The sequence below is a fragment of the Fusarium musae genome, chromosome 3, assembly GCF_019915245.1.
Source record: "Fusarium musae strain F31 chromosome 3, whole genome shotgun sequence".
NCBI lineage: Eukaryota > Fungi > Ascomycota > Sordariomycetes > Hypocreales > Nectriaceae > Fusarium > Fusarium musae.
In genome coordinates, this window is record NC_058389.1 from 156,042 (window position 1) to 183,500 (window position 27,459).

Genomic DNA, 27,459 nt, shown 5'->3' on the forward strand with positions numbered 1-27,459 from the left:
TGATGTGCGAGGGAGCAAAATGACAGATGTTTGATGAACACCAAGTGCTGAAGAATCGCAAGTCTCAGGCAAAAGGGAAAGGATCGACTGGCGAATACCCTTAAAAAGCTCAACGAGTAAAAGAGGGCATAACGAACTGTATTTAACTTCAGTTCTGGCCTGCACAACCCAATAGACACTCACGTCGGTGACCCTACACTGAATGTGTCGATGGTTGGTTAGCCCTTGGAAAGGGGGACAAAAATCTGCTAGCGACGCGCTCTAACGCGGATGAGGGGCGGCTCCACCCAACGGTAGCGTGTCTTCCCCACGGGGTTTGATGCACTGAGATAGACAATGTAGATAGCAAGACTTTCTTTCCGATGCTCCCCAGAAAACCCCACAAAGCGCAAGGGTACGCGACTGTGTTCGGCTGCAGAATCTCCTTGTGTTGTCGTCTAAACCGGCTAGAGGACGGGATAGTGACAACCCCCTGCCAGGTTAACTAGAAGTGGTTTGGCGGCGACCACAAACCGATCCGATGTGGTCTTGACCCCTCAATCATCTTCGGCCCCTCCTGTAATTGTCGATATGAGAATGCATTGCATGGGAGTCATGCATCGGGACCATCATGACTATGCCCGAAAGGCCGAGGTAAAGGATGAAAGGACCCTGGTGTGTCGTCCGGTGCAGTACATTTAGAAAAGACGCAAGCCACCGTTCTGCAGGCATGATAGACTGTTGAGACTCAGCCAAAAGCCGATGAAAGAGTTCGGCTCCAGCAATTCTTAATTTGTCTAACCGTCTAGTACAATCTTCCTGGTCATTGTGAGAAGAAGCGAGGACACAATGGCGTCTAACGGCGTCTCTCATGCAGTCACCAATGGCCACTCTGCCGCTGCCAAGTCCGATGGACTCAACATCGTCATCATCGGGGCTGGTATAGGCGGTCTCACGGCAGCCATCTTCCTCCGCAGGCAGGGTCACAGAGTCACCTTGCTGGAGCAATCTCGCTTTGCCAACGAGGTCGGAGCGGCGATGCACCTGGCACCCAACGCCAATGGAATCCTCCGCCGACTTGGTATCTTCGCAGAGACCATAGGCGCGAATGTCTTTGAACGGGTATGTAACTCCAAACTCGATGTGCTTCTAGATGTCGGACATTAAGAGGCTTATGATGTGACTGCAGATTTTAGAGTTCAACGCGTCGAATGAAGTTGTCCGCGATGCTGAGCTCGCGGAAGCACACAAGATCTGGCAGCATCCATGGCACTTGGTCCATCGCGTACGGTTACATCAGGAGCTCAAGCGACTTGCAACGTCTCCAGAAGGACCTGGCACACCTGCGGTGCTCAAAACGTCCAGTCGCGTGGTGGATGTAGACACAGACACAGCTACCGTCTTCTTGCAAGATGGCAGCCAAGTCCAGGGCGACTTGGTCGTTGGTGCTGATGGAGTTCATGTAAGTAACGATACCCTCCGTCCTCGATGCTGCAACATCTCTCCGAGCTCAATGCTGACAAGAATATTTGCATTTCAGTCTCGCTCCCGACATAAAGTAGTGGGAAAAGAATGGAAAGCGTACAGTTCAGGCAAGAGTGCTTTCAGGTTCCTCGTCCCCCGTCAAGCTGCTCTCGACGACCCAGAAACCGCCCATTTCGCACAGCACAACGGCCAACTGATCATCTGGTATGCTGCTGACAGACGTATTGTGATGTATCCATGCGATGACAACAAGACTTTCAACTTTGTCTGCATTCATCCGCGAGAAGAGAGCGACCCCGGAAGTAAAGAAGGTTTGTTCTGGCTGGACTCTTGAACTAGCACAAGTCGCTGACAAATACTGGCTAGATTGGAACAACGAAACGAGCATGTCGGTGTTATTAAGTGTATACAAGGATTTTGATCCTGCCCTGTTGAAGCTCCTCAGCAAAGCCAGCCCAGACTCCCTCAAGGCATGGGAGCTGCTGGATATGGATGTTCTCCCAACGTGGACCGACAAGAAACTCACTCTTCTTGGCGATGCTGCTCATCCCTTTCTCCCTCGTGAGTATATCATCAACACCAAACCCCATGATGTGTACGTTTCGAACAGGAAGTATTAACCAAGTTCTTTCAGACCAGGGCCAGGGTGCGGGCGTTGCCATCGAAGACGCTGCCTCACTTGCAGTTGTTCTACCACTCGGTACCTCCCCAGAGGAGGTCCCTGAGCGACTCCGCCTTTACCAGGAATTTCGGTACGACCGGGCGAACCGGATTCAAGAGTTTTCACGCCAGGCAGGAAAGGATAAACCGGATAAGGACTTTGACAGTCAGTAAACCTTCAACACGCATCCTACCATCGCACGGCTAACAATCTTTTCTGCTTAGTGATGGCGTATACCAACTTCAACCTGGGCCATGATGAATGGGACAATTCTACCAACCGTTTCAGGAAATGGGACTGGGCTCGGAAGCCTCATCTCTACTGGAGAATGCCCGTCTCGTTCGGGCCCTTCCCCGGTCCACGCCAGACCTTCACAGGCGAAGCGAGGACTGCTACCGCCTCGACATTCACAACAGCCTCAATTAAGTTTAAGACCTCCCGAACACTCTTACAGAATCTCTTCCCCTCAACCTCTTTCCGATTCAAGAGTCCCGGGACTGTCGCATACGCTAGCTTCTCACAGACCACGCTCAACAAAATGGAGTGGCTGGGTGGCTCTGGGTACAGACACATTGGGCTGTATATCCACGGCGTGCAGTACGCACAGAAAGATGGTACCGTTCGTGATGGCACATTCTTGCCTATCCTGTGGGAGAGCCTCACAGATCCGATTGTCAGTGGTCGCGAAGAGCTCGGAATGCCAAAGCTGTATTGCTCCATCGACGTTTGGAGAAGAGCAAACAGTTACAGAATCCAGACAGGCTGGCAAGGCGTCAACTTTGGCTCATTCACTCTAGAAGGTCTTCAAGAGATAGATAGTGGCAGCTCCAAGGGGACGATCGGAGGCGAGGATGACGAGGGAATCTTTGCCTACAAGTACATTCCCAAGGTTGGAGATCGCGGTAAAGCTGATGTGGAGCATGCAACCTTTGTGCCTCACGCAGAAGAGTCCAAAGTCGTTCCTAGTAAGGTGCTGAAGGTCTTTACTGCTGAGAAAGTAAACTTTGAGTTTGATCCTCATGATTGGGAGGCCTTGCCAACGCTCCATCACGTTGTCTCAAGATTGGCAGAAGTGCCTGTTTATGAGATCTTGGGTGGAAAAGTTGTCGAGGGTGTTGGCGTTCCAGATGTGTCCAGTGCTCGAAGGATAGATTGAGTAGCTCTGAATATAGAAATGTCATAGTTTAGTGGTATCGAAATAATGTGTCAACCTCAGTTTCTCACCATCGCTGACAATGACTTTGAGATAGTGCAATATCATTCTGAAGTATCTTGGTACTCTATGCACTACTTTAAGAGATCCTTTTTATGTACACAGTCTTTGTTTGACATTTATGGTTGGTTCCTCCCTCGCTATGACCAGGACTTGAAACTAAAATGTTGCGATAATTGGTAGTAGTAACTAATCTATATGAAGTCCTCCGTTCACATGCAAATGCACACCATTGACCCAGCTTGCCCGCTCATCACATAAAAACCCCACAGCAAATGCAATCTCTTCCGGTGTACCCATCCGTTTTCCTACAGGCGTAGCATCGATCGTAGGCTGCAAGATCCGCATAGCTTCCTCGCCAGCAGCCAAAAAACCCTCAGTCTTGGTAGGACCTGGAGACACGGCATTTACCGTGCAACCGTACTTGGGAGGAAGTTCCTTCGCCCAGCATTTAGTGAAGGAGTCCACCATGCCCTTTGTCCCGGCGTAGATGGTCTGCAAGGGCGGAGACCCTCGGGAGCTGGCCGAACAGATGTTGACTATTCGTCCACTTCCTCGCGTCAAGTGCGGAAGGCTGCTCTGTGTCAAAAGAAAAGTGCTGCGCCCATTGACATTGACCAAAAGATCCCAGTCATCCAAGGTCTGTTCCTCAAAGGGTTTATTGACTGCTAGCGCCACGTTATTGACAACTATGTCTAGTCGGCCAAATTCTTGAATAGTTGCTTCGACCAGCGTCTTGGGACCTTGAGTTGTACCCATGTCGGCGCAAACAGCGATGGATCTGCTTGGTAGAGACGCTGCCTTGTTGTTGGCGTTGTCTGCTAGAGAAGGGAATGGGTAGTTGATGGCGACAGATGCTCCGCGGGACGCAAGCTCATGGGCTATGGCAAAACCTATGCCGCTGTCGCTGCCTGAGACAATGGCTACTTTGCCGGCAAGGGGCTCTGGTGTCGACATGGTCGGCTTGTGGTATGATCTGAAGCAATGAATCCAAGAGTTGGGGCTGGAAAGACTGGGGAATTTACTGATGGCTGGCTCGATCAGTTGCTTCGTCCCCTGGACATTGAGTTTTAGTTCAGTAATTACAGCTACCCCGCTACTGTTTTGAGCACTCCGATCGGCTGAGGGGGGGTTCGGCCAAGCTAAGAACGATCTCACCTCCTCTCGGTATGTGGTCCCACCAACGTTAGATCGAAAGCATGACCGAGCCCCCCCACAGCCAGCCGATCAGATTCAGATGGAGCGGTCTCGACTCTGCAAGCATTTGGATCTTACCCCCAAGTTACTTCCGATCGTATAAGGCGCGCAAGAAAGTCGGACATCCGTACAGTAGATCCCATCCATACTGACAAGACTACCATCCCTGCCAAACTACAATCAACTGAATCAATAACCATGACGCAAATTGATCATCTTTCGCAGGCAAAATCTCAACTGCCTCCTTCGTTTCCTATTATCTGGCGAGGAGATGTGAGTTGGGAAAGGGCTAGAGTGGGCCGCGTGTTCAACCACCGCCGCCCATCCAGTCAGCCTCTTGCCGTCGTCGAAGCTACCAGGGAGGATCACATTGTAGAGGCTGTCCGGCTCGCTCGCAGTCTGGGTGCCCGGGTCTCAGTGCGATCTGGTGGTCACAGTTGGGCAGCGTGGAGTGTGAGAGAGGGTGCCATTCTTATTGACCTGGGCAAGTACCATGAGTTTCTCCTAGACGACAGCACGGGGGTGTTGCAAGCGTCGCCTAGCATGACTGGAAGGATGGTCAACAAGCTTCTGGGCTTGCGTGGTCGCATGTTCCCTGGTGGCCATTGCCCAGAGGTTGCTCTTGGTGGCTTCCTTCTGCAGGGAGGTATGGGATGGAATTGCAAGGTAACACGACTGAGAAAGGTATAACTGTATCCTGACTGACAATATATTTCAAGAACTGGGGCTTTGCCTGCGAAAGGTTGGTGGCTCTCGACGTGGTGACGGCCGATGGGGAGAAGCGACACTGTGATAAAACAACCAATGCGGATTTATACTGGGCGGCACGTGGATCTGGCCCAGGTAAGTCAATTGGCCACTGATAGAAACTGAAATGTTTCTCATGCTTGTTTCCCTCATGATGCAGGATTCCCGGCCGTCGTTACGAGATTCTATCTCCAAACAATCCCTGCCTTCACTCACATGCGGACATCGGTCTACATATACGAGAAGAAAGATTACGAAGCGGCCTTCTCTTGGGTACTACAGGTTCGTTTGGAGTTTGGCCCCCCGACTTGGTGATCACACCACTAACGTAATCTATAGCTTGCTCCAACTTTCGACGAGGGTACTGAGATTGTTGCAGTTGGAAGGCATATGCCAGGCCGGGATGGAGAGCATATACTGATATCTTTCGTCACGTTTAAAAATAGTGACGAAGAGGCTCGGTACGCACTGCAGCCAGCTCAAGACTCAGCACCATCAGGACACGTTGTTTCGTGGTTTTGCGAGCCAACTTCCATGGCGGAGCAGTACGATGATCAGCATTCTGCCAACCCTGAAGGTCACCGATACGCAGTTGACAACTCTTATATCCGAAATGACGCCGACATTGTTTCTGTCCTAAAGGAGTCCTTCACATCACTCCCTACAAAGAAGTCTTTTACTCTCTGGTACGCCATGGCTCCCGGCTCTCGACGCAGTACCGAGAATGGCACGCTCGAAGATATGGCACTCTCGATGCAGACTGATCATTATTTCGCTGCCTATGTCATCTGGGAAGACCAGGCAGAGGATCCGAAATGCCAATCTTGGCTTACCCATATCTTTGAGAAGATCAACCGGGACTCGGAAGGATCTTATCTTGGAGATGCCGACTTTCAGAAGCGCTCGACTGCGTTCTGGGGACGGGACCAAGGCAAGAGACTTATGGACATCAGGAGAAAATGGGACCCGGAAGGTGTAGTGGCTGGTTATCTCAATAAGGGAGACCAAAATGGGGTGGAAGGGTTGGAAAATGTACATAAATTATGATGTAGGTAACACTGGCGATGTAAGCATCACCCTGAAGTACTAGCCAATATTACATTACCAGACCCTTGCCTTGGATGGCTCTGAAGCTCTTTTATACTACTGATCTGAATAGTTCTTAGGCTTTTACTGGCCCTTCTAACCATCGCTACGATTGGGAGGTCCAAGTTATAAGAGCTTGTAGACAGAAACAATTACTATGAATAGTGCTACCGTGTTTAATAATCTAGACTAATTCGATATGCCAGCATACCATACACACATAAAAACTGTTCGACAAAGCATTGCCTCAACATAAACTCAAGCTAATGTCATGCTTGGTCATTATATAAGACACACCTCTTGGACCAAAGGCTCGAGAGTCAGGATCACTCCAAAGAAGTTCAACTATCCTTGCCCCCATCTTTACAGCACCAGGTGTACGCGACGCTCTGGCAATGAATCCAGCACGAAACACGTGGATGTGCTCCTGACGTCTCGCGACTGAGGCCATCATAGTGCCCGGCCAGAGTAGCATTCGACGATACGGTGACTCGCTAACAAACAATGAATAAAAGGCTCCCATGGTCTGCTCGATTCGATTATCGAGTTCGGCGGCGAGGTTCGGATCCGCAAGCATGTCCGGGAAAAAGGCTGCCTGTAGATATACGATAAGACCGTGCTGATATATCATCACAGCTGCAGCCTGCTCTTCGCGTGAACAAAGACCATTCGTGTCTTCTTCGAATGCATTGTAGCCTTCTAGTCGCATCAAAAGTAAATCATACTGTTCTTGAAATGCGGTAGTGCCTATAATACCCCTCTTCTCCTCTTCCCGGCGAGCTTCAACGAGCTGAGAGATCTCCGGGACCATCTCCCACAGACCTTGCCCAAATCCGAGGAGAAATCCCCTGGATTTGTACCCCCTCAGTATATCCAATGAATAGACTGATGGGTCAATTTCCACGACCTCATCAGATAGGAAGCCGCGAGGCGTGATGGTGATTTTGATTGCATGGTAAGCATAAAGCTCCAGTATAAATCCTTTCAGGTAATTCAATTCATTAGATGGCGTGGGCTCGGATGTGAGGATATGGATGTACTGTCGGCAAGCTTTGAGATGATGATACATAGAGCCACGAGAATGACCTTGAACATGCTTGTAGGTGTCAGTAACGAGTCCAATGACATTCCCACGTGAAAGAGTCTTACATCGTAGACGCAGAGGAGTAGTAGAATCAGTAGGATACGGATTGGGGTAGGTGGCCCCGTCTGTTCATCCGGGAGGATGATCTGACCCGTTTCATAAGACAAAAGCTTCTGCAATCCTGCTAGTACAGTAGCATAATGACCACGAGTCACCACTTCCAAAGCTCGAGCTCTCTGGACAGTAGACGTCGTATCATTGACTGTCAGATGGGCTCCTCCAATAGCTAGGATACAATCAAGAATCAGTGTATCAGTTGCAGCCAAAGGGAGAAGATAATGAATGAATGGGTTTCCATCCAGGCAGGGTCCCCGCGTCAGCATCTCAGCTGTAACATCCAGATACTGCTGATAAAGCGGACGCGAATTCTGGCTTAGATGAGCTAGGTTGCCGTAGGTCGGAGCGGCCCGAGGAGAAGATGAAGGGGACGTATACTGCAAAGCTGCTGAGTCCGTTGAGGGGCCAGAGACTCCGAGTGGCTCATCAGCTCTACCGTCATCTGGAATAGCTCTTTCAAAAGTGCTCTCTTGAGTGGGCCAAACACATTCTTGACCGGTTCGGGTGCATGATGAGCAGACTGGCTTGACTTCATCGCACTTCTTGCGTTTAGTACGACAAGTGAGACACCCATTCTTTGATCGTGGGTGGTTTCGGCGCCATTTCGTCGGGAAAGGGGCGCCACGGTAAGGGGGAGTAGAATCTTCTTGGCTTGCCATTGAGAAACGAAATGAGAAGAATTGTTGATACTGTGATGCGATGGTGTAATGCAGTTGTAGTCAGTGGGCTATAAGTACACGGGACGGGGAAGAGGCAGCCTGTCCATCTTGGCTCCTTTGTTCCCAAGGTCGTCATAGGGATAGGGCTGAGAAGAATAAGCCACGACCAACTGCCGCTGTCATGACGATAAACTTCGAATGGACAGGGATTTGATCGAATGGCTAACCTAATTGAATCACTTACCAAAACGGAAACGTCGATTCTGCCTTGCAGGGATTGTGATCCTTTGGTTGTACTAGGGTTTTTAGAAGGAGACTGGCCAGACTGGAGCGAGAATAAGAGATTGGCATTGCAAATGCATCAAGTAATTGGAATACGACTCTTTCATTGGCTTTCAATCGGATGACGGTGCGAAATATAGAAGCGCTCGCGTGACTTTATTCATGTGTTTGAATGAGCCATTTGTCAAGACAGCGCAGCAGGTCCTCTACCTATCCTATGACTGACATTGGTCAGGTTGTAGCCAGCAACTTTAGCAGCCCCGCTTCCTCCAAATCCTCTAGTTTAAGATTAAGGAACTCACCCTATAGTGCTTAATGCTAGTTATATATTAATGTTCCAACGCCAGGCTTCTGGCATCTATCTATCTAATTACTGCATTAGATAGCTCTCAAAACTCTTTTCCATTATCGTACCTAGTAATTCCTTGCTGTAAAGAAATTTCCTTTCTTTACAGATACTTCTTTTACCCCTTGACGCTATGCCGCTCTCTCCTCGTCCGTGCCACTGTCACTTCAGGAGCCCTGGCAACAAGCGCTGGTGGAGAGTGGATCAATCAGCGAACCTCTATTGTCTTATAGACACGACGGCTGAAAACTCAAGGCTTGTTAACTACATTCCCTATTCGCTATTATGTCTAAGCGTCTATGATTTTATGCGGAATGACTTTTTAATCGCTGCGCTAAGGCGCTGAACAGCCGCACACATTTCCTCCTCAGCCGCGCTCGCAAACGTCACGCGTAGAAATAACTCATTCAGTTCCTTGTGCGCCTCGGCTCTGAACCACGAGCCCCGAGCAAAAAGGACTCCCTGCTTGATACTGTGCTGGAAGATCTCCTCCTCGATATTGCTCAGGCTGCGATGTCGGTAGTCTGGATGTTTAGTATGATCCAGTTTCAGCCATAGCTATTACACAAAGTCAGAACACAAGAAAGAGTATCAACGAGGCAACTCACAAACATGCCCGCAGCCGGAGGCGTCCACGATACGATTTCAGTGGGTAGGTAGTCTTCGCAAGCTGCGAGTAAGGTATTGCGTCTTCTGGTGTAGTTCGTCTTCAGGTCAATAAGCCACTTGATATAACCCTCATGTCCCCACGTCTCATCCACCAGTTTCCAGACGATCAGCTGCGATATACCGCTGGGTCCCTGATTTGCCACTTCAGCATGACAGAGATACTTCTGTATGACCTCTTTGCTAGCCGTTATCCATCCCATTCTCGAGCCAGGGACCAAGACCTTGGAGAATGAGTCCATTCGAAGAACCCTGCCATCAACGTCCATACTGAGGTACGATGGGACAAGACTAGTCAAGAAGTCATCAACAGTCTCATTATCTGCGACGTTGGTCCCCCGTCCCGTATAGGATTTCATTTGGATGAAATAGTAGGGCTCGTCTTCGATGATGAGAATGTTGTGCTTTTGGCAGACACTGTAGATTTCACGTCGTCGCTCGAAGCTCTGCGTCGCACCAGTGGGATTCTGCCCTGATGGTACAGTATAAAGAAGATGCGGCTTCCGAGCGCCTCGAGCCTCTTCATCCCAAGTTTCCAGAATGTGGTCCATGTGACTAGGTAGTAGACCCTCCTCGTCCATCTTGACTCCAAAGACCTTTATACCCTGTGGAACGAAAGTCTCCATCGCCGTTGCAAATGTGTACTCCTCTGTGAGGATAGAATCATTCCTGGACCGGTCGCAGAGCATACGAACTGTCTGCTCCAGAGCCCCCGTACTGCCGACGGTCAGACATACAGCCCAATCTGCATAAGGCGGGTTATAGACAAGATCAACGTGCTCTGTCACCCAGCGCATCATCTGTGGGGATCCAGTTGCCTGACCGTAGTTAAACGCAATGGATATGTCGTAGTCCGAGGTGCCGCTCGCGGTATCGTGTTTGCCAATGCGAGCTATCTGGGCGGTGCTACCATGCGAGTCCAGTGGAATCCGCTTCTGAGAGAGGCTGGGTATACGCATGGCGATCTCAGAGATGGGAAAGTATTCGCTAGAAGGAAACCCGCCCCCAAGGGAGATGAGGCCGGGTGTGTTGACGTACCCAGCCGCTTGTTTGAGAATACAAGGCGGACGGTTGCTCTCACTACTGAAGTGTGCTCGAAGCTGTCAATGTTCGGTCTCAAGGCAAGGATCGGGATAACATACTGTCCCATCTTCGGGCTAAAGGCTTTCCAGTAGACTATATCCTGATGAATCCCATCGCAACCCAGACTAACCGACGATACTTACAGGTAATTTGAACATGTCACTGTCGGACATGGCTGCAGTCCCAGGCCGTATCTTGGTAGCCGAAGCTCGCCTTTCACGCATGAGTCCAATCTTGACATGACTCCCTCTAGGGGAGTCTAGCGTCGTGGCTGTTGAGTGGCCCATATCGTATAGTCATATGGTTTAAGAGACACAGACTGCATCTTGAAGTCAGTTTAAGTAATCATCGTAAAAAGACTTCAAAGAATTGAGTTACTGGCTTATCTGCGGTCTCGGTGCTTCTCATGGGCTGGTGGAATGTCGGCTCGTGCGATTGGCGCCCTACGGCGCTGCGTTGTGGAGCAATAATGCGCCTGACTAGTTTAGCTTGCATGACGAGATGTGGAGCTTAGTCTAGAACACTACCTTGGTCCAGATGATGGAGCAAAGCCTTCAGTTCGATTCACGATAAGGATATTAAATGGTGTAGCGATTATATGGTATTTTAGATAGCGACCTAAACAGTTTCAAAACGTAACGTGCTACTCCTTGGATAAATGCTGTCTTCGAAAAGTGGCGATCCACTGCTCGTTATCAGCTATAGTCTGCTCCCAATTATCATCACTCCCATACACCAGCCTTCTCGCCTCGCCCTGAAACATCTCATCAGTCGGAAAGACACCACTCGCAAACGACTGCTGAGCGAAACGGCCCAGATGCCACGCCAGAAACTTGGTATACGAGTCGGGCGTCAACTCAAACCCAGGATCGACCTGCTCCTGCTCCGCATCCGGAACAACCTTGCCATTTCTCTCCTCTATCTGAGCAAAATGATCCGGCACAGTTGGATCCGTGGCGGAGAAAGGAACCATGGTTAAGGCCTCGTTGGCAAGCAGGTATGGCGGAAGGGCGTTCCGGACCTGCGCTGCGATCGAAGGCTCAAAGTTGTGATCACCCTTCCATTCTGCCATTGTTTTGCCCTGACGAAAGTGCTGTGCGAGGTGGTCTGCGCGGTCTTGCCACGATTGTAAGCGTAGATCGCAGAAACCGCAGCGGGAGGAGATCGGAGGTGGCGGCGTTCTCCAGTCGTCCAAGATAGGCAACGTCTCTAGTTGGTGGAATCCGCGGAGGTGCTGAATGAGATTATCCTTGCGCCTGAAAATGTGAGGCTGTTGGCCATTGTGGCATGCGACGTGGTTATGAGAGTTGAGGTGATGCTCAGTAGGGTCAAGAATGTTGCAGTATGCACACGTACTCCTCCCAGTCGCCGACGATACCACTGCACCACCAAACGGTGCACAGATCCACTGGTCGCAGTCAAGATGCAGTGTCTTCTCATGTCTTGTCCAGTCATGCTTCTTAACAAAAGAATCGCAACAAAATGTGCAGTGGAAGATCCGGGGTTTCTTATTAGCACCAGCGACGTTGCTCCTCCTCTTTGCTACGCGTCTCCGGTTTCGATTTTGGAACGATCGAGATGACTGCGTAGAAGAAACGATCGAACCTGAAGACTGGCTTTGCCAGCTAGATACGCTTGGACTAGATGATGGTACTCTGGTGAGAGGAGCCTGTATGCTATGGCTCGATGTGTTTTCTTGCAGCGCGTCATAAATGGCTGACCAGGATGCGGATTCGGTTCCAGGAGGGCTGTTTCTCCATCTCTGCAGAGGGTCAGAGACTTGCTCATTCGCATCATATACAGGAATCTGAATGCCTCGTCCACCGTTCTGGGGATTCCGGAGCTCGTAGCGGCTTCTGCGACGTGGAAGAGTTGAGTTAATGTTCATGGGAATGGCTGGTATATCCGCTGATGCATCCATCGGGCAGAGTTCCCGATCGGTCAACCAAGAGTTACTGAAATTCTGCCCCAGACCGTGAGAAGGAAAGACATGGTTATGATTTTGCATCTGTTGATGGCTTAATGATCGTAGATTTGAAGTACACATGTCATCCACCTCGAAATTGTCGATAGGCAGGTCAAGGCAGCCAAATGTAGGGTCTACAAACGGTGTCCGATCGAAGCAAAATCCAGAACCGCCATCCAGAACAGGCAGTAAGTCGCCCGAGAGATTCTCATGCGTCTGAATGGGCAGCTGGGATCCTCCATGCCAGTGCATTTCACCGTCTTGAGCTAGTTCCATTTCGGCGCCAAGTTGAAGAGATGTCCAGTCTCCAGGGTCAGAGTTGCATATTGGGGTTGGCTGCGAGTGCTTCTGGCAAGGTTCTTGTTGGGATGCCATGTCCTCTCTGGAGCAGTGTGTGCGCATATGGAAGGGGAAAATCAGAACCCGGGACTTCGAAAACACTGAGAGCAAGGAACGAAGGCAGTGGGGGTTGTTTCATCCGATTGTGGAGATTGACTATCCACGCTAGTTTGACGATGCCCTGAATAGTGATAGTGTGAAATCAGCCGCAGCTCAGACTAGATGATAAGCTCTAGATGATAAGCTGAGAGAGCTGGAATCTTTTCGTCTATCTCAATCGCCAACTTTAATAGCTACCGCCTTTTTCAGTACCCTCTATTCCTCTAGCAATATTGACCTCCTGCGTCATGATAAATTGCAATGATGTAAAGTCAGTTGCCACATGGATCATGTCGAACCCAGCCTCGGCATATTGCCTCGCTTGTGTGCCGGAGGTACTGTAGATTCCACATTTCTTGCCAAATTTGTGGCTAACCTTGAGCACACGCCCAACCGCCTCTCTCAGTTCTGCCTTGACGACGCCTTGGATGATAGGATGTCCGATGTTGTTGCCTGTATTTCAAGAATCAATACTGAGCTCGGCAGTACTTACAGTGCTCATAACGTACCTAAGTCGAATGGTCCCACGAATAAGACATCGACGCCATCGACACCTGCGATTTCCTCCAAGTTATCGAGGGCCTCCTGGGTTTCGATCTGGACTATAGTAAGAAGACTGCTATTTGCCTGCTGAAGATACTCTGTCATCGTAGGCATGGGGCTGAAGCGCTCCATTGCGTAAGGAGAGCCAAATCCACGTGTGCCCTGAGGAGGGAACTTGGCCGCTTTGACGATTTCTCTGGCTTCCTGAGCGGTGCGAAGCAAAGGTACCAGGATCTCAAGCGACTAGTTAGTAACCGGTCAATACACGTGCCACTGACACTCACTCCATGCGCGCCCGAGTCCAAAGCTCCTGTTGTTTGTGAGCATATTGTTCGTTGCCGCTCAAAGTTTGGTTGCCTTACTCTTGATCATCCATGACTCCATACCGGGAATTCTTACTATAGGAGACGCACCAGCCGCAGCAACAGCAGGGACTGCGTCGTGCATAGCGCTGTCTATTTCCACAGTTTCAGTTTTCGGGGAGTAATTGCTAGACATGAACCGAAACTCACCGTCGATATTGCCGTGCTCGCAATCGATCACCACCCAGTCGACGCCTGGCACGCGAGCGAGGGCACGAGACACATTGGCGCCAGGCACCATCTGCCAGAGTCCCATGCTCGGCCCATCAGCTTGCTGGAGTGCCTTTCTTAAAAAGTTTCCTTGTTCCATGATAGCGATTGAGCAGGAAAGAGCGATATGTGAGTAGAATATTCTGCATGATGAGGGGTTGGCTGGTTTTACTGATTAGACATGGCGGGGTATGACTTGGCTATAGCCTCGGTACCCTGACAAGAAGTATCCGGTCCCAAAGTCTAACCTTATGTTCAGCAATTAGCCAGGGAGTAGGTCGGCACTTCAATTCATTATTCATTATTGGTTCCTATACGCTGGTAAGTGTCCCATTATTATTGGGTCTGAAAGAGAGACCTTTGCAAGCGCAGTAGGGCGTAAAATTTAGTAAGGCGCACGGCGCAAGCGCTAGATGAAATTGGCATAACGTGGGGAGGGGGCTTATCTGTCATGAAAAAGAAGCTGGGAGCTAAGTGGGTTAATTAAAGGTACAGTGGGCCGACAAAAGTCCCGACACATTTCAATATTACCCTAACTACCTCGATCGCACCCTGCTATTTTACTCTGCAATTAATTAGGTAATATTTATTTAATTATAATAATATATATATTAATTTATAAAGAATTAAAAGGAGATTCTAGCTATATAACTTAATATTTAATATAGTAACTATTTATATTATAATACTTATTTAGCCTATTAAGGATTAATTTAATTATATTTTTAACTATATTATCTTTAATCTTAGACTATAACTCCTTTATAGCTACTATTAGTCTCTTAATAGCTTTATTTATCTTTAAATAAGCTATAATTTTAGGATATTATTTATAGATCTAGGCTTTTAGGACTTTCTATAGATTTTTAATAGGGTTAAGATTAAGGCTATATAGAGGCTAGTTTACTAAAGATACCTTATATCTCTATATTTAAAAATATAGCTAATCCTAAACTTTCTGGTAAGTAAAGGTATAGGCATTATTATGCTAAAATATAGTATTATATAAAGCAAGAAATAGAAAATTACTAACTACTTATTAAAAGAGTAACTATATTAAGGTTCAGGTTTTAGAAAAGGCTTTAGCCCCCAGGCTATAAAAGTAAAAGATATTAATAAATATATATAAGTAATATACTTATTACCCTTATAATTACCTAAAGTCTTATATTTAGCTAAAAAGCTAGATAATTTAATAACTAACTCTAAAAGTATATAAATAAGTAGCTACTATTTATCTATAAAAATAATTAAATTAAAGTATATAAAATATATATAAAATAAGCTATTTATTAAAAGTAAATCTATTAATTTAAAATAATACTTTTAAAATAACTTTTATTATAACTATATAATAAATAATTAGTAAATAGCTTATATTATTTTTATATTTTTTAATATATTTTATATTATATAATATTATAAAGCTATATTATAAAAAATACTAAAAGCTTAATAATAATAATAGCTATAAAAGTCTTTATAATAATATCTTAAAAAGCTATATTAAAAATAAAGTCTTTATAAATCTTATTTACTTTACTTTTAATATATATATTTATAGCACTAATTTATATAATTATTAAAAAGATATTACTTATAAATAAAAAGTAATATTATAAAATAATAAAAATAATATAATTTAATTAGTAATAGTAAACTAGGCTTAGGTATATAATATAATAGACTTATAAAAAAGGATAAATTATTATTATCCTTAATAATAAGTTAAGTAGTAAGTAATAAAAGAAAAAGTTAAATAGTTAGGTAGTATTAGGCAGAAAAGCTTATTAGAGATTTAGTTATAATTAGGACTAGGTTTTTAGTTAAATAAAGCACTGAATAAGTCATAAAGGTTTTGAATATAAAGATTAAAAGAGTAACACTACCTTACTTAATTAGCAGGATACTTTATATAAAATAAAACAGTTAACTAAGCCACAGGGAATATTTAATCTAATTGTGTGGGCTCGTTGTTAAAGGTCTTGTATGCAGACGTATATGAGTGCCAATGTATAATATCTTAGAAAAGGGAAAGGCTGAGGATATAGAAAACACGGAGCATCGACGTATATATTACACTAGGCTTTCATGGCCATTGTAATGCCTATAGTACTAAAATCGAGGAAGATCCTACCGGGAGGCTCTGTTCCGGCGATGCCGTTGTCTATATCGCTAGTACAGATAGCCCTGACTTTATTCGGCTCAGGTATCATAGAGATAGCTATGGCAGCTATAAAGATAGCTTCTTGATGCATTTTACTAACTCTAACCGGGCTGGTGCCACCCAACCCATTACAGCATCTTTCACAACTGGCGCGAACAATGTCAAATCAACACCTTGATAGAATCCAAAGCTGCCCCCCCTAGCAATCAGAACAGTCATTGTGTACTCGTGGCCTACATGATGCGGACGTTGTAGGACGCCAAGCCCAATTTCCGAGAAGTAAGATGTAGAAGAAAGTTCTTCAAGGCGGTGACTTTTACGAATCGCACAGACTTGCTGTGTATACAACATCGCAGCCTGGTTGGTTTGTAGTTACGAGCCTCACGTCAGCCGCGGAGCTCGGCACTTGTGGTTTGGTCATGACGGGCCGTCGCTTGGCTGAGAAGCAATTGACCAGGGCCACACGGGCCAGGGCGAGCGGGTTCCTAGCTGATTGCTTAACGTCAGATGCCATATATGACGTTTATTGTCTTGAAGAAAATGCCCGAGTGCAGTCCCCGATGACAACACGGCTCATATGTGGATCCCGCTGACAAGTGTCTTGAGTGTGTGTCGATCCCGCTGAGAGATCGACAGTCCGCTTTGACACTCTATGCACCTCCGCTGACAGATTTACCGCGTGTTTAGTATGCCCAAAGACAAGAGCGCTAATTCTAATAACAACCTGCATTAAAATTTAAGGAGATAGCGTTTAGGTGTAAAGTTTGACTTTAATATAAGCTTTCTTCAATGCTTATTATATATTATTACAGTTACGGCCTATAAGTAAGTGCTTTTACTAATTAATTAGATTTACTGTCTGTTAAAGTTATTAATTTAAATTATCAGGCATATTTGCCCCCTCTTCTTTACAGTATATCTAGAACTCTGTAGTGACTCTTTCTAGAAAAATAGCCCCATTAGAGCCGTAACCAGTGAAAAGCAATTCGGATAGCATCCCCGCTGACACCTGGAGTAAATGGTCAAGGCTCGAGCCTTGTCTCAGCCCTGGTCAGAGTAGGGTGTATCTATTACTTGGAACACGATCCGACATATTTCATTACGTTAAATATTACATTTCATACATCTTTCACGTCAACAGAGTTGCTTGGGGTAAGTAAACGTTGATTTATCATCAGTCGATCAGAACAGGGTCAAACACCCGATATGGCATCTTTCGGCCGCTTCGGCTTCTCAGCAATGTATATTGTATACTCTCACTTTACCAGGAGTAAAATAACTTTAGGATTCGGAAGATAAAAGGCCCTAAATTCCCGCCATTTCCTCCCAGTCTCTTCATCACACTTCGTTACACTTTGCACTCAGATTCCTTTTACACAATCAACAACTGCCTCCAGTCTTCTTCAATTTCTCAAAACTTCATCATGATGTTCAAAAGCACCCTTCTTGCCCTTGCTGTCACTGCTGGCTTGTCAGATGCTCTAGGCATCAACTGTCGAGGCAGTGGCCTTTGCAGTGGCAACAAAGGTGCTCTCGGCCAGCTCATTGCCCAGGTCAGGGCCATCGACCCGAACAAGACCTTCAGAAATGGCGAGCATGTCAGCTGCGTTGACATCAACAATATTGGCAACCACCCAGCCATTTGCGCGTTCTATCAAAACATTGGAGACCGAACCTTTTCGCTTGCCCAGACCCAGACGTTCCTTCAGCAGATCGTCGACCATGGCTGCAAGCTTTGCGGTAGCGTCCCAACTGACCCGGGCAACAACGTTGCTAATGGCCAGCTGACTGTCAACGTCGTCATCAATCCTACCAGCCGCGACACGCGTCAAAGCCCGGCTGTCTACAAGAAACGCAGCGACAAGACAAGCCCTACCGAACGCGATGCCCCTAAAATCCCTGCAGCCTATGAGAAGCGCGGAGATAACCTCCTTGTCAGACGCCTGGGTATTAACTGCCGTGGCAGCTCCACTTGTGGAGTTGGAGGCATCGGACATACACCCAACGGAGATCTGAAGGACGTTCGTGATGCTGTTGCTGCTGGCGAGGAGGGCAACTTTGGTAACGGTGACCATATCGCTTGTATTCCATTTGCATTTGGAAACCTGTGTGCTTTCTACCAGAACATTGGCAGCCGGACTTTTACCAAGGAACAGTCTGTCACATTCCTCGACCAGCTTAGGCAGCATGGATGTTCCAAGTGCGGCAGCATTCCTGTCGATCCTGGTAACGACGTCAAGAACGGACAACTTACGGTTAACTATGTCGCATAAGCGGCTATTAATTGCCAAGTCTTGTCACGGCTAGGCCTGCTCTACATTGCTTGACTTCAGACATTATGCAGTGCCTACATCCATTAGTATGGAGAGCTGGAGATGGAGGGGGAGGAAGGTGTCAGTGGATAGCAGAGAAAACCATATAGTAAAGTAGCGTATTGGACGACAACTATAGTGTTTATAGATAAATTAACCTATTTACTATATAACTACAAATTGCTTTAACTACTATTTCTAACATCTAAGTATATATTTAATAATGAATGAATAGTAAAATAATTATTAATTAATTATTTTCTTAATATAATAAAAAGCGCAGCAAGATAGGTCTTGTGTCTTGTAGTGTAGTTTGTCCTCAGGTTCAGAAGCTACTTAACACAGCCGCAGCGGCCTGACATGTTATCTGTCAATTCCTGGTTGGTCTGATAGGAAAGAAGCCAAGTCATTAAGGATATGCTCTGAATCAACAGGGTTTGCTAACTTCATGCGGCCGCCACTGAACTGCATTCACATTGAGCAGAAGACATCAGCAATGAGGGAAGTACACCGACTGATGTGACAGGGCTTTTGTCAGCATGAAACAAATCCGTATGTTCTCCTTGAGGTTCGGGCTGTTTCTGAAAGGTTCTTTTAAAGCTTGCAAATAAATCAGAGCGGCGGGCGTCTTCACCTCTCGTATGATCTCACGAGATAGTATAGTACTTTATAGCCAAAGAAATACCTGATAGCTTTTGTTTCTGTTTCTGACAGCAAACAGAGATACTGAGTGTGACCGGGTCTGGTAAAGCTGAAGGCTTCTACTGGGCATGCCAGGGCTCCTCGTACTAGCTCTGATATTTTGTAGTGCTTCATTAATTATCTGTAACGTTGGTTGACTGACTTCTGGATCATTGGCCGTTGGAGGGTTCATTTGCACGTTCCTAGAAACAGACCAATAGTGTTCTTTAACGCTGCTGCGAAACCCAAGACCTGAGGAGATGCTCCCCCGATTGTGTCTCTTGATTGGCTTGGTGAGTGAAGCTGGAACTTTATGTTTACGAGGTGGCGTTGGATTGAATGGTGTGAACGTTGATGTACTTGAGACTTTAGGTCTATCCCTCTAAATTGAACCAGACTCATCACTGCTATTCTCTCCTGAATGATCGTCATTGGTCGATGAAATGAGACGAGGCGACTTTGGCAGTAAAGCATCAGTGGCTCTTGTTGTAACACCACCAGAAACGACGGTTGGAACTGGGTAGATCGAGTCGGGATGCGTGTTGTTTCCATAAGGCATGTGGTCATTACGATGAGCACTAAAAGGAGAACCAAGTTGCTTCGGTTGTACAAAACTCCGTTGTCCAACTGGATGCAGTATTTGGGTCATGTCGTCAGTTTGATGCTCTTGCAGGAGTCGTCTGTAGTAAGAAGCTGAGATCAAACTGCGCTAATTAGTTGAAGGAGGTTGCAAGCTTGGTATAGTGTTCGCGATTGTACTTGAGTAATAAGCGGGGTAGGTTGAAAGAAACAGAAAATTGTCATCGCTTGTCACGTTGATTGATTGGTAGGACGCTTCACGTGGAATGAGGCGGTTGACTAAGCCGTGGAGATATCCAATCGAATCGCTGTGCAAGATAGCCAACGGCATGCAGCTGCTTCGAGCTGAAAACTTCACAGCCTGATATCTCCATGATGACGTGTCAGCTTCCGAATCAACCTGTCTGTCTCAAAACTACCAGCTGGCCTCTACCTAACAATGGATAGCAAGTTGCGCAGACTTTTGGATGAAGTAAACAGACAGCTGGAAATCCCAGTCGAGGTGTTGGAGCAAAACTATGAGTCTGTCAGTTCTAGCATATTGATGCCTCAGCAGATGGATCAGAACTATCGTATTGAGCTCGAGCAGCTACACCTATATCTCTGCGGTTTGTACTATTTGGGCTTTTGCGGTGTCCCCATTTACTGACCGCTTTAAGCACTCATTTGCGGGAAAATGACGCTATCCTCATCGTGGCCATATGCTATGCGGTCATGCTTCTGGGGCATCCCGGTCTTATGCAGGGCTCCATCAGTTGTCCTGGACCCTGTGTCTATGAAACAACAATGCTTGGAATTTCAGGGAGTCTGCGGTTTGACGGGAGAAGACATTTATACGGCCGATATATGGGAGAACCCACAGCTCCTCGAGTGGGCAAGGTCAAATCAGTCACGGTTGTTGTTGATTCAAGGCGGCTATGAATCGGTTACTCGCCTTGAAAGATTTGCTGCCGAAATTTGGGAGTATCTTGACAGCAAGAAGCCAACCGTCGCCGTGTTGCAGTGTCCGGCTTCAACAGAGTTCTTTGGTGTATTTGATGAACGAGAACTACTTCGACAGATCGCACTGCAGGCTTTGCGAAAGGTCTCACTTGACCAATCAATATTGTACCTGGCTTATTTGGCACAAGTATTTGCAGAAGCCTCGACATGTGAAGACTGGTTCAGAATCCTCGAGCGAATATTCTCGAAGTTGCCGAGTTTGGTTATCATTATGACCGTCACTGTTCTAGGGGAACGAGCTGAAAACACCAAAACCTGGCCTATGCAACTGGAAGACTTGATCGGAAGAGTACAAACGACGTGTTTCCCGTCTGTGAAAGCATTGCTCATTGCAACCCATCCATTATGGGTTGCACCGGGAAGACAACCGCTGTTGCGGGTTGAAAAAGCACCAAGAATTGTTCCAGGTGATGGAATGATTGGAATATGGGGCAGTGGCCACCAATTCGGGCATCATCATCCATTCAGCTTACCAAATCAAGGCAGAACGACGCAAGAAATGTTCGACATGTCGCAAGCACTACAGCCTGGCATGATACCAGAACAGCCAGACCAGTATACTTCTACACATGAAGCACCGAAAGCAGGAAGCTCGGAGTCACTTCAACCTACTTCCTTTCGATCTCATCCTACGCAAATCGATATAGCAATTCTCTGTGCATTAACGTTTGAAGCTGATGCTGTCGAGGAGCTGTTCGATGAGCCATGGACTGGTGGCTACAATCGTTCCGAGGGAGACACAAATACGTATACATTTGGTGTTATTGGCCGACATGGTGTTGTATTAGTCCATATGCCTGGCATAGGCACGACCTACTCTGCGACTATAGCGGCTTATTGCCGATCGACCTTCCCGAGAATCTCACTGGCACTCATGGTAGGAGTTTGCGGATGTGTCCCGTTTTCTGAAGATGGGACAGAGCTTTTGCTCGGCGATGTCGTCATTAGCGATGGACTGGTCCGCTATGACTTCGCGAGACAATACCCGGATGGCTGCTTGATCAAAAACAGCGTGTCAGAGAGCGCTAGAAAGTTGCCGGTGGAGATTCTGGGGTACCTGGCCAAGCTCAAAGGTCTGAACGCTCAAAGGAGACTTCGAGAGCGAGCGAATGAACATCTGGCCACATTGAGTGAGTCATTCGGGGTGAAGAGCCCAGGTATTGAGGAAGATATCCTTTTCGAGTCTACATATCACCACAGGCACCATCCCCCATCATCATGCAATATATGTATTGGGGACTCGGGTGATTTGACGGGCATGGTTTGTGCAGAAGCACGTTCGGCAATCTGCAAGGACCTCAAGTGCGATATCGCAAGGTCTGTACCGCGCAAACGACAAATTGAGGTACCTGGCAAACAAACAGATGTGTGTCCGGCTGTGCACTTTGGAAAATTTGGCTCTGGAGATAAGGTTATGAAGTCGGGGGAAGAACGTGACCGTATCGCGCGTGGTGAAGGGATCATTGCTTTTGAAATGGAGGGGGCGGGGGCTTGGGATACTCTGCCTTGTGTAATTATTAAAGGAGTCTGTGATTATTCTGACAGCCACAAACATAAGAGGTGGCAATCATATGCCGCTTTGACGGCCGCGGCCTACGCAAAGGCTTTCCTAGAGGGTTGGCGGCAATAGCTTATCTGAAGTAGTTATGTATCGATGTTTTTATAAACTCCAGGTAAAAGCTAACAAAACTCCATATGTATCGCGAAGCTATGCCTTTGGATATATCCATATAGGTATTGAAGGGGAGAATGTAGTTATTGATTTGGTAGGTGATAAAACCATAAGCCTTACTCGAGCGCCTTGGTCCCGATTGGACGCCTCATGATTGCACTGTGGCTAAACCTTGAGCCAATGGTTAGGGCCGTTCCCCTCCGAGGGGACATAATGTGTTATTGTTTGTGTTTTAAGCTATGTTTTATCCATGTTTTGAGCAACCCGCCTAATTGATATAAGCCTCATACGGAATGGTTGACTCATGATAAAAGCATATACTAAATGGCTTATTTATGAAGAGTTGATATTAGGTAAGAGGAAAATAGAGTCTATTCTACCTGGAAGGGAAGAAAGCTAATGTGATATTTTTACCGAGGCGCCGAGATCTATCTGACCGAATGGCAGAAGTCAATGGCATCATCAATTAATGGTTAGGGCCGTGGAGTACAAATAAGCCCCATCCTCTTCCAACATAACCAGAGAGTGTCACGTCTATCTTCCGTCAAGACTGATCCCTGGTCGAAAAATCAGCGCCTTACCAATCGAGCTTGGTGATGTCGAACAGCCCGCAGATACTGGGGCAGGTGACCAACGGCGTGTCCCTACACTCCAGAGCAGGCCCCCCCGCAGACTCACCAACCGTGGCCAGCGAACGACCCAGCCTATCCTTCCCACGGCCGTGTATTCGTGCCGCAATGGAGGATAGCTGGATTCTTAAGAATGCCAAAGCCACCAAGACAGACGACAAGACGAGCCTTAACAGTAGTGGCACCGATCGGGACAGTTTCATGAAATCTAATGATGTTGGCCCTAACTGGGACGAGGTTATTCCTGCCGATAAGCTCGCTGAGACAAAGGCTAAAAAGGAGGAGAAGCAGCATAACTACGCAATTTCACAAGATCATACTTCCGGGAAGGAGTCTCATAAAGATAACCTCCTAGCAAGCTTTGGGAAAAGACAACGGATGGACAATGCTTCTATATCACTTGGCGGGAGCAGACTGTTTCATCGCTCGACGAATATGTTGGCAAACTTGTCAAGCGGTGATGATGCAGTAGCTCAAAATGAAGGGTCCGATATGGATGAATCCTCAATAGACCGTGTTAATGTCTTTGACTTCTTGGCATCGCTTGGATCACAACAAGTACAGCGCCCTCCTAGCATTGCTGCTCAGCTTGTTCACCTCGAGGCCCAGTTTCGTACCAAGAATCCGACACTGCCCCCTAATCAGATTCGCCAAATGGCAACAGAGCACCTGTCCCGCCTTATGGTGGCTCAGCGCACCGCTATGAACTCTGCTGCTCAAGGCGGACTTGCTCCTAGTATCGCCGCTAGTATCGCCGCTACGACAAGCCCCCATCAATACGCTATGCCCTCGACTCAGAAGCAATGGAGTTCCATGGCTTCGCATGGAGACGCTCGAAATACAGAACCATTTGAAGCGACATCAAGCAACTCGGTGAACAAGGCCGAGGTCGCGAAGCTCTAGTTGGAACCTGCCGCAAGCCTGCAACTTGTACTGGGCAGCTCTTGAAAGCCCATAGGAAGCCTGTTCTAGCTACACATACGCCGAAGTGCGCGTTACGGCTTACATTTGCCTCGAGCCTTCAGCATGGGCTTAAACTTCCTCCTTCTGGAACTCAATTTAGAGCCGACATCTGCATTGCAAAGCTCAAATCGCTTACCGTATATATCCAGTACTATTACTACCTAATTCTATAATATCTATTCCACATCAATGACTACAGTTGATCAAGCCGGCCACAAAGTCCATTCTAACTAAACAAAAATCGACTCAGCATAGACGAACCGTAGCATATTAAAGAAATATTTTAATTTATCTCTCCAAATCCTCTTTAAAATGCGCTTCTAAACGGTTTTAAATGATACCTGGACGCTGGAAGGCGTTGCTTGCCCTTCAGATCCACTGAACCATGACCTCGCTTTAACAGCTGGAGACCATCGAGTAAACAGGGGCTTCAGACATGGCAGACAGGCACAGATAACACCAGCCCATGGCTCGAGAATACTGCTCAAGAATTAGACTCCAGCATGTGGATAGAGCTACGACAACGTACCTCCATAGTAGACCGTAGCCCAGATTATACGTAAAGTGCAAGTCTTCATCGACCTTTACTGTTATCACCAACCGGATGATACTGACAATCAGGACGCTTCAAGGATCAGTTATAGAACTTTCATTCGTGAGAATAGCTATGAGATACTTACAAACCGCTAGCCATTAAAAGAAGTGCAATCCCAATCCTGCGACTTAGTGACACTTTCATAGGGTGCAGGAACCAAAACGGCAGTAACAGTAAGATCAAATCGCTCACAGAGTTGATTATGGCTGACGCTGCGTATACCTCCACGATGCCTTGGCAATTCTCGCCTTCACGTGTTGGACAGCGGTATGCAATACCCGCGATGGTGTGGAATATGAAGTTGGCCAGATGGATGAAAGGACTGACTGTTAAAGGAGGAAATTCAGACAACGCATCACCTACCTCAGATTTTGTGTAATCATGGATGGAAGAAAGTTGGTCTATCGGCATACCCAGAGGGGCCTGATAAAACTTCTTAAATGAAAGCTCTTCTGACTTTTGTTTTCCACTATTCTCGATGATCATTGAGGACTTCGTAATTTTCAAATGATTATCTCTATATCAGCTTTCCATATTGAATGATAGAAGAGAAACTTGAAGTGCATAGAGCAGAAAAGTTGTATTGACCTGCTGTCTCGACTACATGACCATCTGCAAACAAATTGAACAGAAAGCGCAGTCTTGGACAACAGTTTATCTGGATTTACAGTTTCCAGCTTACACTAAATGGAAGTGATACAAATTTAATTACTGCCAACACGCCATTAAGATTTTACCCAGGCATAGTAGTGCTTTCAAAAGTATGATAAAACGTAAAGTAAATGGTTTGTCCTGATATAGCTGAAATCAGGTGAGAGACAATCTAGACCAGTCGCTAGCTCACGCTTCAGGTCGCGACTTTCACCCGCTATACCCTGTCGAGCCTGTGGGAAGCGAGGGACTAACCTCGTATGGAAAATATCGCCTAGAGAATTGTCTGTGGCTAGCTGAACGGGGACCTCATGACTAGCGACCAGGCCAATCTCAGAGCGCTATATATAACCTGCAGTCAATACAACAACGCTCTCAGTCGCTCTCTATTATCCATTACATCCCATTTACACATAGTTCTAAAGCTTTCCAAATCCTTTTCTCAACACCGCAATTGATCGCCATGTCTGACACGATACAATCTGCCACGAACATTGCAGAGACGGCGGATCGTAATGCTCTTATGGAAGAAGCCATTGAAATTGCCTCACAGTGGGCGCAGGAAAAGATTGAGAACTTTCTCAGCGAGATTGAGTATGACATCGAGTATGAACAGTCTTTTACTTCTTCTGACATGACTACAGAAGAAATGGCAACGATCACAAATTGCTCAAGATAAGCCACATCATCAGTCGGCGCACTTCCATTGACGTCTTCACAGGCGAGAGCTCAGACATTGGCAAATTTGCTAAAGACCTTATTGCGAAGCTTGATGACGGCAAGGTCATGGAGGGTCTTGGGAATTTGGCCGGCTCGCTGCTGAACAAGCTCTTTGGATCTGCATCTGGTTCAGCCCAGACGGAAAAGATTTAGTAAGTCAAGATCCCTGAAGAGCGTTGTATACACAGTCGCATTAACCGCGATCTCTAGTGAAGTTGTCTCCGATGAGCTCGGTGAACTCAATCGTCTCGACGCTTTTTTCTTTTGCTATCGGTTTGCTTCGAGGGGAATCAACAAAGCCGTGATAGGGACATGCATCGTTCGTTCTGCTGCTGTCATGGTCGATGACAACGCCTACCGTGTGGTTCTCAATAGCTCTGCCACTCTTGAAGACGCTGAGCGCGCTGCCCAGGTAGCCAAGTATCAGAGACAGGTCTTGGACGAGAATGGCAACCCCGACCCTGCTGATTCTACACTTCTTGAAGCCCGGGCCAAGCTAGCCCGTTGGACAAGGGATCAGAGTGAGGCTGCTAGGGTCCAACCTCATATGAGCCCATTCTTGTTTAAAGAATTTCTTCCAGTAATAGCCTCCCTCTTCATATCCCCGTTAGACGCTTTCCGTACTAATCATATGCTTGCGTAGCTCGGACAGCCCGTTCCAACAGACGAGGAACAGGACCAGTTAGACACCGTGACGAATTATATTAGCTAGGTGTAAGCATCAAAGGATAATAATCCAGCAACTTAGGGAGGCTATTATTATACAATAGGTATAGTAACTAGGCTTAATACTATATTTATATAAATATTATAACTACAGGACTTTATATTTAAAACTTTTGTAACTTATTTAATAAAGCTTTATTTAACTAAAAACCTAGTCTTAACTATAACTAAGTTTTTAATAAACTTTTTACTTAAATACTATTAATATAACTGCTACTGAGAAGCTCGCCCTCAATCAAAAGGCCCTTGAGACCGCCAAGGCCAACTACACTAAGGCTGTCGAAGCTGCTGCGGAAGTTCAGAAGAGATTGACTGGTATTCAGACTAACCTCAAGGGCATCGAGATTGCCGAGCAGACAGATATGCTGCATAAGATTGGAGTTCCCATGCCTGCGGCTGGCATCATCCAGGCTATGAGGACTGACGGCGAGGTAGTCCAGGATGCAGTGCAGGGTAATTTGCCTACTGGTATGCGTGTTGAGCAAAACGCAGATGCTGCATTTGACGTCTGAGTGGAGTTTCTGAGATATTGGATAGGTTAGGGGTGCAAAGGAATTCAATCTTTTCTTAAATTCTAGTTAAATTTATCATGACCGTGAGATTTGTAAGTGCTATCGTAGTCTTGGACTCTTGGACTA

At 46.8% G+C, this 27,459-nt stretch overlaps 10 protein-coding genes across 10 annotated transcripts; 5 read left to right on the plus strand and 5 right to left on the minus strand.

Annotated features, from left to right (window-relative positions):
• Positions 1-828: 828 nt before the first annotated feature.
• On the plus strand, positions 829-3,281 carry J7337_003504 (uncharacterized protein; the record flags this gene model as incomplete). Its single annotated transcript, XM_044821220.1, has 6 exons — positions 829-1,101; positions 1,169-1,441; positions 1,520-1,775; positions 1,831-2,025; positions 2,099-2,290; positions 2,350-3,281. The coding sequence occupies 6 exons, from the start codon at positions 829-831 to the stop codon at positions 3,279-3,281; spliced, it is 2,121 nt and encodes a 706-aa protein (XP_044682553.1).
• Positions 3,282-3,527: 246 nt separating this feature from the next.
• J7337_003505 (uncharacterized protein) lies at positions 3,528-4,295 on the minus strand (the record flags this gene model as incomplete). Its single annotated transcript, XM_044821221.1, has 1 exon — positions 3,528-4,295. One exon carries the CDS (start codon positions 4,293-4,295, stop codon positions 3,528-3,530), a length of 768 nt encoding a protein of 255 aa, XP_044682554.1.
• A 438-nt stretch (positions 4,296-4,733) lies between these two features.
• J7337_003506 (uncharacterized protein) lies at positions 4,734-6,329 on the plus strand (the record flags this gene model as incomplete). Its single annotated transcript, XM_044821222.1, has 4 exons — positions 4,734-5,201; positions 5,255-5,378; positions 5,443-5,564; positions 5,622-6,329. The coding sequence occupies 4 exons, from the start codon at positions 4,734-4,736 to the stop codon at positions 6,327-6,329; spliced, it is 1,422 nt and encodes a 473-aa protein (XP_044682555.1).
• A 165-nt stretch (positions 6,330-6,494) lies between these two features.
• J7337_003507 (uncharacterized protein) lies at positions 6,495-7,179 on the minus strand (the record flags this gene model as incomplete). Its single annotated transcript, XM_044821223.1, has 2 exons — positions 6,495-6,523; positions 6,666-7,179. The coding sequence occupies 2 exons, from the start codon at positions 7,177-7,179 to the stop codon at positions 6,495-6,497; spliced, it is 543 nt and encodes a 180-aa protein (XP_044682556.1).
• Positions 7,180-9,153: 1,974 nt separating this feature from the next.
• Positions 9,154-10,672, minus strand: J7337_003508 (uncharacterized protein; the record flags this gene model as incomplete). The annotated part of the gene is made up of 3 exons (XM_044821224.1): positions 9,154-9,414; positions 9,465-10,605; positions 10,665-10,672. The coding sequence occupies 3 exons, from the start codon at positions 10,670-10,672 to the stop codon at positions 9,154-9,156; spliced, it is 1,410 nt and encodes a 469-aa protein (XP_044682557.1).
• A 576-nt stretch (positions 10,673-11,248) lies between these two features.
• J7337_003509 (uncharacterized protein) lies at positions 11,249-12,973 on the minus strand (the record flags this gene model as incomplete). Its single annotated transcript, XM_044821225.1, has 1 exon — positions 11,249-12,973. One exon carries the CDS (start codon positions 12,971-12,973, stop codon positions 11,249-11,251), a length of 1,725 nt encoding a protein of 574 aa, XP_044682558.1.
• A 223-nt stretch (positions 12,974-13,196) lies between these two features.
• Positions 13,197-14,224, minus strand: J7337_003510 (uncharacterized protein; the record flags this gene model as incomplete). The annotated part of the gene is made up of 3 exons (XM_044821226.1): positions 13,197-13,462; positions 13,519-13,795; positions 13,952-14,224. The coding sequence occupies 3 exons, from the start codon at positions 14,222-14,224 to the stop codon at positions 13,197-13,199; spliced, it is 816 nt and encodes a 271-aa protein (XP_044682559.1).
• Positions 14,225-17,715: 3,491 nt separating this feature from the next.
• J7337_003511 (uncharacterized protein) lies at positions 17,716-18,564 on the plus strand (the record flags this gene model as incomplete). Its single annotated transcript, XM_044821227.1, has 1 exon — positions 17,716-18,564. One exon carries the CDS (start codon positions 17,716-17,718, stop codon positions 18,562-18,564), a length of 849 nt encoding a protein of 282 aa, XP_044682560.1.
• Positions 18,565-23,274: 4,710 nt separating this feature from the next.
• J7337_003512 (uncharacterized protein) lies at positions 23,275-24,069 on the plus strand (the record flags this gene model as incomplete). The annotated part of the gene is made up of 1 exon (XM_044821228.1): positions 23,275-24,069. One exon carries the CDS (start codon positions 23,275-23,277, stop codon positions 24,067-24,069), a length of 795 nt encoding a protein of 264 aa, XP_044682561.1.
• Positions 24,070-25,838: 1,769 nt separating this feature from the next.
• J7337_003513 (uncharacterized protein) lies at positions 25,839-27,333 on the plus strand (the record flags this gene model as incomplete). The annotated part of the gene is made up of 4 exons (XM_044821229.1): positions 25,839-25,981; positions 26,020-26,247; positions 26,306-26,630; positions 27,046-27,333. The coding sequence occupies 4 exons, from the start codon at positions 25,839-25,841 to the stop codon at positions 27,331-27,333; spliced, it is 984 nt and encodes a 327-aa protein (XP_044682562.1).
• Positions 27,334-27,459: the final 126 nt, after the last annotated feature.